We start from the raw sequence: 14,873 nt of genomic DNA, 5'->3' as shown, positions 1-14,873 counted from the left end.
TAAACAAAATATTGAGGGGTGCCCACAGGTAGCTCTCCTGGTAGAGCTATGATATGCGCCTCATATAACAAGGCTGTGTCCTCACTGCAGTGGCCCATGCTCAACTCAAACCTGTGAACTTTGCTGCATGTCATGCCTTTTTTATTTCCATTCTGCATTAATTATTATTGCCATTACTAAGTTATTTGTGTATTGATGCTGTTAAGTGTTATGTGTTACTACAGACTATATGGCCTTTTACAGTTGATTATTTAAACTGTTTTGTGTTATTGTTCATATTATTATCATTTATAGATTATTTTTAATTATTAAAAGAAATATTATTATTTGATAGTTTGCCAAATTTTTTAATCGAAATTGAGTGTTTTAAGCTAACCTTCTCTCCCAGCTAGCTTAATGTACATTTATGGTATTTGTGCATGTGGAACATTTATGACGTTTGGCATGTAAAACATTGGCAAGCATAGGGGCAGCACCATTCCCACATGCTTTAACCCAATCTTGTATTTTATTCCTTTTATCTGTGTCATTCCTGCTTCGTTTGGTTTTTGTCTCTCTGGCACCGCCAAGTGAGAAGGGTATCTCCGAGTGTGAAGTGCTCCTCCACTCCTTACTGAAAGCACCCTGCAGTAGCAGCATGATAATTTTGCTCCTCTGTCTTCCCTCTGCATCATGTTTACCTAGCAACAAGCATCACCCGCGGCTGGCCATCCCATTGGTCATTTGAAAACGCACCGGGGACCAATGGCAGTACTGTTGCCATGGTACAGTGTATAGTTGCCGGGTGGAATTTTGCTGCAAGGCACGTGAGTTTCAGAGTCTGCTTTCCTCCTCTTACTACCGTTGTAATCTCTGTTGTCTGGTCGTTAGTACAGCTGAACGAAATTTAGTGGAAGTCAGTCAGTTACTCTGTAAAGAGAATTACTAACGTTTATTCACATGTTTAGTAATATAGCCGTTTCAGCGTTTCACATCAATACAGTGAGAAAGAAAATGGGTTGTGCAGACAACAGGAAACGACTGCATCAAATCCCAGAGCCTGTTTAAGTCCACTGTTAAGAAACTCCTTTTCTGCCAGTGCAATGTATGTAGCACAACCTAACAATGCACTGATGCAGGATATATATATATATATATATATATATATACATATATATATATATATATATATAAAGGCAAAACCTCAGACAAATAGAATTAGATACTGGTGTTCATGTTATGACAACTTGCTTATTTCTCAACGTGCTTAGTTAGTATATGCACCAGTGTGTATTCATTTATTACTGCAAAAACACCAGTTTTAAAATCGCTGCATTGGCTCCCCGTGCGTTTCAGGATTGATTTTAAGGTTCTTGTATTAGTTTTTAAATGTCTTAACGGTCTCTGGCCTTCTTATTTATCTGACCTACTTTTACCCTGTCAACCCTCACGGACCCTGAGGTCCTCCGGCACTGGCCTCCTAACCATACCAAAAGTAAGAACTAAAACACACGGGGAGGCGGCTTTTAGTTATTAAGGCCCCCGATTGTGGAACAACCTGCTTGAGAACCTCAGTGCCGCAGAGACTGTTGATGTTTTTAAAAAAGGCTCAAGACCCACCTTTTTAATCAGCCTTTCAATTGATGTTTGATTTATCTTATTAATTTAATCAGGATTCTTATCATATTTAGTCTTTATTTGTATCTTATTTTAGTTGCATGTTTTAACGACATGTTTAATTACGATTTATTTCATTTTATTTTATTTTATGTTTATGTCTTAGTCCCTTGTTTTTTAGCTCCAGTGTTTCCTCATGGGGGCCCCCCACACTGGGAGCTGCTTTTGGTCTACTGATGGGGGCGCTGCTGAGGGGACAGCTCTGGCTTGGATGGCTGCAGTCCTCTGCACCTTGGTGTGGGGCCTCCTGTCTGCCTGGGTCAGGGTGGTCTTGGATGGCGCTTCCTAGTCATGGGCCAGGGGCCTCTCAGTGTGGATGGCCCCCAAAAGTGGCTTATTCCTTGCCTTGTGCGTATGGGTGTGTGTGTGGGTGTGTGTGTGTGTGTGCATGCATGCGTGTCTGTGAGTGTGTGTCTCTATATGTCTCTGAATGTATTTATGGGCGCGGGAGGGCTGGGTTTTCTTCTTTGTTTGTTTTTAGCCTCTGTTAGGCACTTTGCGTTGCTTTTAAGTATGAAAAGTGCCATATAAATAAAGTTTGATTTGATTTGATTTTAATTGCAGTTGTAATAATAATAATGTATTTATCAATGTAAATATTGTCTAGATTTAAATTTAAGAAATAGAAATTCCAGTAATGATTTGAAATCAATTTGTGTAGTGTTGTATTGTAAAAATGAATTGAATGAAATACAATTTCTATACAGGACATTGAGTCAACATACATATTATCTTAAATAGGTATTGGATAGGTGCCAAAATATTAGTTCAATGGTTTTAATGCAAATGTTGCACTTTATTTATTTATGTCCTGTTTGTTTGTTACTATGTATAAAGTATGTAGCATAAAAAACAACTAATAATATGAAAGGCCTTTTCTGGACAACAGTGTATTCATTTTAGTGAAGAAATACCTTTACAACTAGCAGAGAAACCAAGAAACAGTTTTACCAGTCATTCGTTTGTACGACATGAATGTCCTGTCATCCCCAGCACGTGCGCACACACACATACTTGTTCACCTGTTACTCATCTGTCTGTAATTGTGGAGCTAAGATAATTGTGGAGTATGCATGGTAGGGAGAGGAGAAATGCAATATACTCCATGTTTCTCTTCAGTGTAAACAGACATGTGGTACACAATGGGCGACTGAAAAGTACAATTATGTCTCCTTGACATTTTCAGTATTTCTGCCCCCAGCCACCTTCTTGCAACCAATTGGTTTTGTATCTGTTCTGTATCCGCATGCCTTCCCATGGAGAAATATACACTTCATAGAAAATCCAAATTTGTATGCATGCACAGGTGAAATGGACTTTTTTGGCATAAACAATGCGTCAAATTGTCTTCAAATACTAAGTCTGCACTGACTCAGTTCTAAATGTGCTCATCTTCCAAGTGGAGATGTGGTGGATTGCTTTTTGAATATGATGGATTGGAGATGATTTTTGTTCAATGAAAGCTGTTACTCTCACCTCCATATTCAAGATTTGCATGTGTTTTTTGAGAAAACTGTCCCCTTGTTTGGTTTAGATTTTAAACTGTATTTTTCTCCATAAAAAGTGGCACCAAATCCATATTTGGTGTCAATGATAGATCTCCATATCCAGTGACTATACTGGCATTTGCACTGAGCACTGTATTTAAACCTTTCAACACAGTTCAGTGTTGTGTGGACCAAAGCCCCTAGGGTGGCAACCATAGAGAAAGTCACTAAAATACATGACACCATCCCTTTTCTTCCAGTGGACCTGTGTGTGTGTGTGTGTGTGTGTGTGTGTGTGTGTGTGTGTGTGTGTGTGTGTGTGTGTGTGTGTGTGTGTGTGTGTGTGTGTGTGTGTGTGTGTGTGTGTGTGTGTGTGTGTGTGTGCGTGTGTGCGTGTGTGTGTGAGAGAGAGAGAGACCAGGTATTTATCACGTTGTGGGGTTACACAGTCAGTTGTGGGGACTCACCTGTCTTATGGGGACAAAATGCAGGTCCCCTTAATGTAAATCATTAAATTTTATGGTGAAGACTAAGGATAGGGTAACGGGTTAGATAAAATTAGGTTAGGTATAGGGTTAAGAATAGGCAAATAGTGGTTATGGTTTGGGTTAGGTTAGGGTAATGCTTCAGGAAATGAATAAGTCTATGTAATGTCCCCACAAGTGATAAAAACACAACGTGTGTGTGTGTGTAATTTGTACTACTCCTTTGTGACATGCTCAGTGGACAGTGCTTTAAGCCATGGGTCCTGAAGCCTGGAAGTTGAGTAGATTATCAAGAAAGGCTGCAGAAACTGGCTCAATTTTAACCAAATTTGTTTTTGCTGCATCTTAACCATCATATGGGCTTTATGTACAATATTAGTGTGTCATATCAAATATTATATTAAAAATGTCGACTGCTTAAAGCATAGTTCATTATGGCAACTAAGATGGAAATTGCTGCAGCAAATAGTCAAGGCAATAGAAGAACCTGTCTTAAGTGTGTGTGTGTGTGTGTGTGTGTGTGTGTGTGTGTGTGTGTGTGTGTGTGTACGAGAGAGAGAGAGGACTGTTTAAGTCCTGTCCACTGAAATTAATCCAGGATTATCATGGGAGACCATGCCTTTGTACAGCAAGCAAGCTTTAGTTGACTTTTCAATGTCACTTTTTATTACATATTACTGACTGATTAGTCTGCTCAGGGTTAAAATTAAAATCACATTAAAGAAAAAGAACTCAAGTGACACACATTTCCCAGTGCAGTGTGAGTTGTATTTGAGGGTGAATTTTCCTTTAAGAGCTGTCCCCTGGTTTATGACACTGTTTGTGTGCTGAGCTGTTCCCAGGCAGCATTGTGCCTGATTTAGCTGGAATGCTCGGATAGCAACAGTAACAACTTTTAGCTTTGGCTGGGTTGTGAGGAGAAGACACACATCTCAGCTGCAGAGACCCACTTAGTGGCCATGTGCTTACGGAAGCCTTTTGCCCCGCTCTCTCCCCCGCTCCCCGGCTTTATCTCCACCCCTAGGTCTCCCCCTCCCTCTTTCCAGTTCTACCTGACATCGTCAAACTATTTCCGCGTCATTCCTGCCTCGCATCGTGAGAAGAGACACAGAGAAACTAAGCCGAATGCCCCTCCCACTGATCCATCCGCTACCCAATTACAGCCAGGGATGGGGCTTTATGTAGCCAATTGAGTTGCAGCTGCCATAGCGTCGGGTAGCAACAGAGCCCGAAGAGGGTGTTTGCTGAGTGAAGGTAGAGGCTGTGTTTATGTGACTACCCAGAAGTTGAAATATTTTGAATGACTGAATGAACACACCTCTGTGTTAAGTGGCAGCAATAATAAAACCTAATTTAACTGCTTATTTAATTGTTGGTCTGTCATTTGTCAGTCTCATCAAAGATTTGAATATTGTAAACTGCCATAATTAATGTTTGTCTGCTATCTTAAACTTCGTCCACTGAAAAGCAGTTCTTTTATTTATTTTGATGGCGTTCATCAATATAGGTCTCTGTCTCTTCCCTTTCCTCAGGCTCTGGTCTCCATAAACATTGCACAATGAGCTTGTAGAAAGCAGGCCACAATATATTTTTTAGACCCTACGTTATATCAATACAACGTAAGCTATATTTTTGCAAACCTTTAGAAAATGCCTTCAGTGTATTTTATGTTATTGTAGCGTTTCAGACTAATAAGAAAATACCCATCATTGACCTTGTAGGAAGTGGTTTTCAGTATTATCAAATCGTCTTTGTCAGAGTTTATCCAACACAGTTGTATCAACGGTTCAAGAAAAGGTTGTCCATGCACGCGTGTATAAAGTTCCAGTATATATATCCCGCTGTTACTATAAATGGACAGGACAGGAGAGGTCTGCCTGGAACAGACTACTGCGGTCAGACGGAAGGTTACTGTTACGCTAACTCACATGTTGATGATGTTCCATAAAATCAGTCGGCCTCTGACTGGTAATCGATGTCAAATTCCTCGTGAAATTTTATTCGCACCAGGTTATGTGTATCTTTTCTGATTTTACCAGTACTGTGTGACTCTGTGCCAGGCAGACCAGCTCCGACCCCTGCCACAAGCATATGGTATAGTCCCCATGGCAGGGTGGGGGAGCCGAGTGGGAGTGAAGCTCAGATTCCGTCTAACGGAGAAGCATAGAGAAGCAAACGGGTGAGAAACATTAGTCGAAATGGCCTTTGTGAAGGTTTCCATCTTGAAGGAATAAAAAAATCTCCCCAAATTCTGAGAGGGACGAGTAAATGAGGACACTGTGAGAAAAAAGATCCGGAATCAGACGGAAAAGTCGCGTCAAGAGGCGATCAAAGGCGTCATAGAGCAAGCTCAGGAACTTCACGGGATTTTATTTCCGCAGCCTACTTCGAGACGAGTGTCAAGTTTTGGTTCGTTGCAGTTCAGACCATGTTTGTGATTTTACTTCATTGTGATTACCTCAGAGGCTGACTTCTTGGATCGAGTTACGATTTGGTAAACAGAAGACAATATCGGATTTTGGAAATACGATATAAACCGTCAGCGGCTTTTCCTGTTTATTTCTTCAACACGGTGAAACATTTAATCAGATATACTACTTTTACAGCCACGTGAAAGAGGTGTGCAACTGAGCACCAGTGTACGTGCTTGTAAAAGTTCATCACTTTGCTCCTGCAAACAGTCCCTCAAGATATATGAATATCCAGTTGGAGGAACTTTATTTTGATCTTCACGTCTGTGTGAAATCGACACGTTGCAGTGGGCTGGTTTGTTTACATGTGTTTGTGCAACTGTTGTGACGGAGATAATATACATAGTATAGTGTATGGCGATTACAGTTTTGTCTGGCTTTTTAAGAGGGCTTCTTCTCACCATGGCAGAGGCCAATCACCTGCTGTAAGCAAGAGAAGGGTGAGCTGAGTGACCAGAATACAGTCAGGCATCGTGGAGCTCTGGCTCTCTGACGTTGCCAGTGGAGGGCTGTGTGTGTCACTGGATTAATCCAAGTGATAACATCATTCTACACTGTCCTACTCAGTCCAGTGTACCCCACCCCCCCAAGTGCCAGTAATTGGAGGTATTTTTAGCATAAGGGATGGGGTAAAAGCAGGCAGCTGGAAGCCCAACTCCCCTCCACCTCCTTCTCCTCCACCCCTTCTGTCACACTACCTCGCTCAACCCACCCGGCAGTATGCTGGGCGAGCCTGGTTAGCACAGACTTGACTGAAAGCTAGTTAATGTGTTTTACATGTAGTCTTTGAGAAAAAGCTGAATAACATATTTCTTGGAATCATACTGGCCATCAAGTCTTAGTAATGGAAATACCTGAAAGTACTAGCTGCACTCTACACATTAAACCCTGTCCTGAATTATTACCAAGATGTCTGAAGAACGACTAGCATAAGCAAGTAGAGTCTATGCCTTCACCCTTTGGACATTTAACTTGAACTTTTAATCAGAGTAGCCACTTGTTACACGCTATAGAGGAACGGCTAATGTTTAATGTTTGTCTCTTAAAATATTAGTCACTAGCGATCGAGAGCAAACCTCCACCACACAGACAGAATGCATGAAACTCCAAGAACCAACCTAACAAAAAATTAACCAGACTAACCAAATATGCTATTTCTCCCCATTCCCTAGACCCACAGAGAAACAGAATATATATGTAGAATGAAAGATCTTTATCTATAGTGTAACCCCACAGAAGACAAGATTACATCTTTTATATTTTTACTTTAGAGAGACAAGCTGCCTGTACACCAGTTGGTTGCCTTAGAAACCACAGTCACAATAGAAAAAAAAAAAGAGAGAGAAAGAAACAAGCCAGAGAAGACGGTGCCTTTTGATTGGTCGGTCGCTTTCCCACCATTTCAAGATTCATTGGTTTAGTTGGATGTGAACATTTGAAGTGAACTCTGGGATTGGAAACCCTTCTGATGACAGTTACCTGAACCCCCACAAGCTCTGCATATCTGTTTAGTGTTTTGATTGATAGTATTTCCTCATTGGATTGAACAATTGCCAAGCATTTCCATGGTGATCACATCGTCATCCGTGGAGGACAAGACCGTGGCCTCTTGCAGGATGGTCCAAACAGAACCCTGGATCACCTCTGCCCTGCTGCGCAAGAACAAGAGTTAGTACACACACACACACACACACATACACACACACACACAATCTCACTGATAAAAACTGGAACTCTTTCTTACTTCATAGTATAATATGAACTATGTGTGAGTCAACTGTCATGTAGTCTGTGTGTTGATAGTCTTGTGAGTGTGTTTGTGACATAGGCTGTTTTTGTCCAATAGAAGACAAAAGCCATGTCTCTGATCAGAAAACAACTGAATTTTGGTTCAGTGGTTAAGGTTAGGGTTAGATTAAGGTTAGTTTAGGGTTAGGAAAGTAGTGGTTGTGGTTAGAGTTAGGGTAAAGCTTCAGGAAATGAACATAAGTCTATGTAATGTCCCCATAAGTGATTAAAATCATTGTGTGCATGTCTGTGTGTTATTGTAGCTGTGTGTAGTTTGTCACCATGATGAACATTACACTGAATGAACATGCTGCAATGGCACTGTGTGCATTTCAGTATCTGCTGGCACTGAGTGGTAATGTTGGAACTTAATATGCATTCTGGCTACACTGGGTTTGAATAGGCTCACACTCCATGCCTGTCAGTGTGACCTGAAGCATCTATCTTTTTCCACCATGCAGCCACCATGGTCATACAGTTGGGCATTTGTCAGGTACACTGAGCTGAGGGACAGGATGTGAGGATGCTGTCTGTGCTGAAAAATCAGTGACTGTGATCCCTTTTATTTTTGATTTATCTGTGTTGGTGGTTTCCAGCAGGTGGGCCAGGGTGCAAAAGTGGATCCAAGTCCATTTTGAGTGGATCATTAGCATGTGGATCAGCTTTGTCAAAAAAAAAAAAAGAAAAAAAAAGAACAGAACAACTTTTAATGTTCATGCTGCTTCAAAGTACCAAAAGTATACTGTTAGTGCTGGATCTGCTGCTTGTAACCGAGACTGAGAGGAAGCTATTTTAAAAGTACAAGATTACACATAATGTATTCAACTCTGTTTTACTCTGAACCCAAAAATGGGGGGAAAAAAAACCTTTAAGTGTTTTTTCTGAAAAGAAGTAGTGGCCTGATGTGAGTCAACAGTGACTTGATCTTCAAAGAAAGACCTAGACCTGGCTGTTGTTGAATATTTACTTATATTTGCTTTGTCTTAGTTGAGGATTGACGTTATAGTTGACAATATTGCAACATTTTAGTCAATTGCAATGCACATTGCTTTGGTCATTTGTGGACACATATAACCCTGATTCCAAAAATTGAGATGCTGTCAGCAATGCATTCCATACATGCTTGGACAAGGGGCAACAAAAGACTGCTCCCAAAGCAAAATCGTGTTTGGAACATTCCACAGGAAAACAGGTGATTTGGTAACCACTGATATTATCATTATTGGCTATATAAGGGACATTATAAAAAGGCCCAATCATTCGCAAGCAAGGATGGAGTGAAGTTCACCACTTTGTGAAATACATGATTGTATAAGGGATATTACTACAAGGGCTCAGGAACACATCAGAAAAAACATTGTTGTTAAACACAGTTCTTTAACAAATGATTGCATTCTGTTTTTATTTACGTTTTACACAGCATCCCAACTTTTTTGGAATCTGGGCTGTATATACAGTAAATGCAAGGAATACAGTTGTTGACCTAATTCTTACACTACGGTTTGCTATTTAACACTTACATTAGTGGCAAGTACAAGTTGCTTCTTATGGTTTATTTCCACTGATAATATATACACTGTAACAATAGAATGACATATGTTCATGTGACTGTGTTGTGACTCTGGTTGTTTCTATATGTTTGCGATAGAAAGCATGAGGACACAGCACACTTTTACTGATTACTGATCTTGTCATTTTTTTGCCACATGACTGGACTTTATTTCTACCTAAAGATGTCTGTGGTGATATTTTACATTGTGTGTTTTGGGAATGAACATGAAGACCAACTGTGAAATAATACCAAGTTTGTAGTGGTTCAGATTACATAAGCCTAAGCATTGCCCTGTCCTCAGTTACCTCAGAGGAAAACAAATCTGTGTTATTTTTTCTATTGTTATTAGAGTACTTTTTCCATGTTAAAAGAAAGATTATCCATAGTAGGATGTGCATTCCCGATGTCGTTCCTCAAAGGCTAGAGTTTTTACAGAATTTGCTACTGCTACAACTACACTTGTTCCCAAGCAGCAACATCTCTGAGAATCCTGTATCCTTATTAATGGCAATACATGTACACATGCACAACTCTTCACATAAAGATTTGACAGCTGTCGAGGTGCCCCCATGCCCTAGTGGTTAAGAAGCCAACCATGACCTGCAACGTCCCAGGTTCAAATCCATTTGGGGACCTTTCATTACATCACACTGTCCTCTCTTTTTCTGTAATCTCTCTGCTATCACCATCTAATAAAGGCATTGGCAAAACAATTATAGTATTAATGACAGTTGATATTGCTGTCTATACACTTTTTTTTTTATTTAGGGATTGAGATCAAGTATGATCTGAAACTGCAGGCTGTGTGAATTTGAATAGTATTGTTTTTATGGCACAGACTGTAAAAATCATTGAATCAAGACAGCAATTGATAAAAACTCATGAATACACATTCAGATGTCAGACTCCAATAGATTTACATGTCTGTTAAATAATATAATATGATGAACCATAAAGGAGTCAATTGGTGTAGCCTATACCACTTATAGAGATTAGCCTCCACTGATCCCTACAGGGGAAATTCAGCTGTTATGTACTGCATTTTTGTTGATTACTATACAGTTAGTAAAATTTGATCCCTGACATTTTGTGGCTTGCGTGTTCAGCTTTCCCTACCTGTGTATTCCCTGTGTGTTGTTATGAATGTGTTATGCTATATGTTATGAATTAATCTAGAACATGTATAGAAAAATGTCACCTGTCACAACTCTTGTTAAATGTATTTTATTAGTGTTTTCCAGAAATGCATGTCCTTGCTGAGCACTGAACCCTCACAGACTTACATCAACATCACCTATGCCATCACCTTAACCCTGATTTATACTTCTGTGTCCGATCTACTGCCTAGGTATGGCTCAGCCACATACCCTACGCAGTAGCTTACACTGTAACCTCACCTCCCTAGAAATGTAACTACTTACCACAGCAAAGCAGATGTGGTTAAGTAGTAGTTAAGTGCAATATTTGTTGTTTGCGCTTTTGGTACATGAGAGGCAGCTGTGGCTCAGGAGGTAGAGCAGTCGTCCACCAATCAAGAGGTCAGTGGTTTGATCCCTGGCCTCAGCCCACATGCCAAAGTATCCTTGGGCAAGATACTGAACCCCATAACTGCCCCAGATGCTGTGCCATCGGTGTGTGAATTCATATGTACGTCGCTTTGGATAAAAGCGTCTGCCATTGTAATTGTACATGAAACACTTCTGTCAGATTAAATCAACATATTTGAAGTCAAAATCCTTCTACTGTAAGACAAACTAATACACATGCAGTACCAAAAACATTTGAACACACCCTCTCATTCCATGGATTTTCTTTATTTGAAAAATAAAAATTACGTGTAAACAAGGCAGAATATGTTTTATATTTTATAAAGTAGCCACCTTTTTCTTTGAAGACAGCTTTGCACACTGTTGCCATTCTCTCAGCGATCTTCATGAAATGGAATATTGTTCCAACAGTCTTGAAGGAGTTTCCATATGTGCTGAGCACTTGTTGGTGGCTTTTCCCCCCACTCTGCAGTCCAAGTCTTCCCAAACCATCTCAGTTGGGTTCAGATCAGGTGATTGTGGAGGTAATGCCATCTGATGCAGCACTCTACCACTCTCCTTCTTGGTGAGGTAGTCCTCACAAAGCCTGGAGGTATATTTTGGATCATTGTCCATCATTATTTTCATTGTTGAAAAACAAATGATAGTTCCACAATCCAGATGGGATGGCATGTCTCTGCAGAATGCTGTGGTAGCTATGTTTGTTAAGTGTGCCTTGAATTTTGAACATGTTGTACATTGCAAACAGTGTCACCAGCAAAGCACCTGCTTCTCTGAGCTTTGCAATGGGAACCACACCTGCAAATACAGTACCATTTGTTGATCTTGTCTGTTTAACTAAGACATTGTGGTTAGAAGCAAAAATCTCAAATTTGGACTCATCAGACCAGAGAACACTGGTGTGATGTCCATTCTTCGTGTTTTGTGGCCCATGCAATTCTCTTCTGTTTGTTGGTCTCCTTCAATAGTGGTTTCTTTGCAGCAGTTAAACCATGAAAGTCTGATTCAAGCAGCCTCCTCCAGTTGATGTTGAGATGCGTCTGCTACTTGAACCCTGTGAAGCATTTATGCGGGCTCTAATCTGTGGTCTCTTCAATTGGCAATTTCTGAGGCTGTAACTGTCATGAACTCATCCTCTACAGCAGATAACTCTTGGTCTCCCCTTCCTTGGGCTGTCTTCATGTGAGCTAGTTTTGTCATAGCGTTTGATGGTTTGTCCAACAATACAGTTGATGGTCTCAAACACATTAAAAAAGAAATTCCACTAATTAACTTATGTCAAGCCATATCTTCTGATCTAAAACCTTTCCAGGTGACTACTTCATTAAATTGATTAAGAGAATACCGATAGTAGAGATACACAAATATGACACCAATATCAGTCTAATACTAACTTGCATAGCTGAGTTGGGATCTGTGAGAAAGGGGCCAATGTATTCAGTTTAAAGTCTACGTCTACATGCCTGTTTGCACTAAATATTTATGACAAATTTTGATTTCTGATTATTTTGCGTGTTTTGTTTTTACCAAGTTATTTGTTTATACTACTTCTGTGAATTGTGACTGTGATTTATCAAGTTTGTTTGTATTAGTTTTTGACTAAATTGTGAATTAATGTTTACATTTTTTTCTCAATGTATTCTTTCAGTTGTATTCTTTAATACTGGAATTGTAATTCCTACCCTTTTTTTAGTGCATTTAAAAGTTTTACATTTGAATTGTAATTCCTTTTAATTTTTAAGATTTTTTTTACCAAGTTGTTGGTGCACAATTATTTATTATTTTAATAATAAATAACAATTCAGTAAATTTCTAACTGTATTTATTTCTTACATTTTGTTTTGCAAAGTTAGAAAAGCAATGTTTAAGTTGAGTCTGATTTTTTTTTTCACTTGAAAGAATGATCCCAGTCTCTTCCACACAGTGAGGCATACAACTTACGAAACAAACCGTGGATTCAGATCAGTACTCTGTATTTGGCAGATAACCAAATTCAGGTATCAGAATCTGACCAGAAGTGAATTGGTGCATCCCAAGTGAATAGTGTATAAAGAAGAAAAAGGTGGCTTGGGTGGTCAGGGTGATCCCGGATCTTTGTGGCTCGTAAGAGGAGACGGCTGAAGTGGATCTCCTCTAGGTGTGGAAGTGGGAAGCCGATGATCCACTAGGCTGTTTTGATGACCCACTGAAGTTGTTTCTTTTCAGATGCAGTGCAGCTGGCGTACCACACCATACAGGACTGTCTCAGAAAATTAGAATATTGTGATAAAGTCCTTTATTTTCTGTAATGCAACTAAAAACATGAAAATGTCACACATTCTGGATTCATTACACATCAACTGAAATATGGACAGCCTTTTATTGTTTTAATATTGCTGATCATGGCATACAGCTTAAGAAAACTCAAAAATCCTATCTCGAAAAATTAGAATATTTCCTCAGACCAAGTAAAAAAAAAATTTATAACAGCAAAACAAAATCAAACATTTGAAAATGTCAATTAATGCTCTCAGTACTTGGTTGGGAATCCTTTTGCACGGATTACTGCATCAGTGCGGCGTGGCATGGAGGCAATCAGCCTGTGGCATTGCTGTGGTGTTACGGATGCCCAGGATGCTTCAATAGCGGCCTTTAGCTCATTTGCATTGGTGGTTCTGGTGTCTTTCATCTTCTTCTTCACAATACCCCACAAATTCTCTATGGGGTTCAGGTCAGGGGAGTTGGCAGGCCAATCAAGGATAGTAATGCCATGGTCAGCACACCAGTTACAGGTGGTTTTGGCACTGCGGGCAGGTGCCAGATCATGCTGGAAGATGAAATCATCATCTCCATAGAGCTGTTCAGCAGACGGAAGCATGTAGTGCTCTAAAATCTCTTGGTATACAGTTGCATTGACTCTGGACTTGATGAAACACAGTGGACCAACACCAGCAGCTGACATGGCTCCCCAAACCATCACTGACTGTGGGAACTTCACACTGGATTTCAAGCAACTTGCATTTTGCTTCTCCCCAGCCTTCCTCCAGACTCTGGCGCCTTGACTTCCAAATGAAATACAAAACTTGCTTTCGTCTGAAAAGAGGACTTTGGACCAATCTGCAACTGTCCAGTGCTTCTTTTCCATAGCCCAAGTCAGACGCTTCTTCCGTTGTCTTGAGTTCAGGAGTGGCTTTACCATGGGAATACGGCTATTGTAGCCCATTTCCCGGACACGTCTGTGAACAGTGGCTTTTGATACCTGGACTCCAGCTTCAGTCCACTGTTTTTGAAGCTCCCCCAAATTCTGGAAGCGGCTCTTCTTCACAATGCTGTTAAGGCTGCGGTCATCTCTCTTGGTTGTGCAGCGTTTCCTGCCACATTTCCTCCTTCCAACAGACTTTTTGTTAATGTGCTTTGAAACTGCACTCTGTGAACAGCCTGCTCTTTTAGAAATTTCTTTTTGTGTCTTACCTTCCTGATGGAGGGTGTCAATGATGGTCCTCTGGACAGCAGTCAGGTCAGCAGTCTTCCCCATACTTGTGATTTAGTTTACTGAACCAAGCTGAGTGTTTTTAAAGGCTCAGGAAACCCTTGCAGGTGTTTCGAGTTAATTAGACGATTCAAGTGATTGGTTAGCCTACTGGTTAGCCTAGTTAGCCTAGATATTCTAATAATTTGAGATAGGATTTTTGAGTTTTTCTTAAGCTGTATGCCATAATCAGCAATATTAAAACAATAAAAGGCTGTCCATATTTCAGTTAATGTGTAATGAATCCAGAATGTGTGACATTTTCATGTTTTTAGTTGCATTACAGAAAATAAAGGACTTTATCACAATATTCTAATTTTCTGAGACAGTCCTGTATGGTGTGGTACGCCAGCTGCACTGCATCTGAAAAGAAACAACT

General features: G+C 40.1%; 1 protein-coding gene across 3 annotated transcripts in view; it reads left to right on the top strand.

The window, feature by feature from the left end:
* dyrk1b (dual-specificity tyrosine-(Y)-phosphorylation regulated kinase 1B) overlaps nt 1-14,873 on the top strand; it is a 103,383-nt gene that overhangs the window by 44,745 nt on the left and 43,765 nt on the right. The window contains exon 1 of one of the 3 annotated variants that reach the window (XM_070966142.1): nt 4,352-7,767. The exons of 1 other annotated variant lie outside the window; for it this stretch is intronic. In XM_070966142.1, coding sequence (XP_070822243.1) covers nt 7,665-7,767 — 103 coding nt within the window. In that variant the 5' untranslated portion in view covers nt 4,352-7,664. Of the gene's footprint in view, nt 1-4,351; nt 7,768-14,873 lie in introns of those variants that run through there. One more of the 3 variants, XM_070966140.1, reaches the window with a different exon arrangement.

This window comes from Chaetodon trifascialis, chromosome 7 (assembly GCF_039877785.1).
Source record: "Chaetodon trifascialis isolate fChaTrf1 chromosome 7, fChaTrf1.hap1, whole genome shotgun sequence".
NCBI lineage: Eukaryota > Metazoa > Chordata > Actinopteri > Chaetodontiformes > Chaetodontidae > Chaetodon > Chaetodon trifascialis.
The sequence above is the reverse complement of the archived record's forward strand: the minus strand, read 5'-3'. Positions and strand labels throughout refer to the sequence as shown.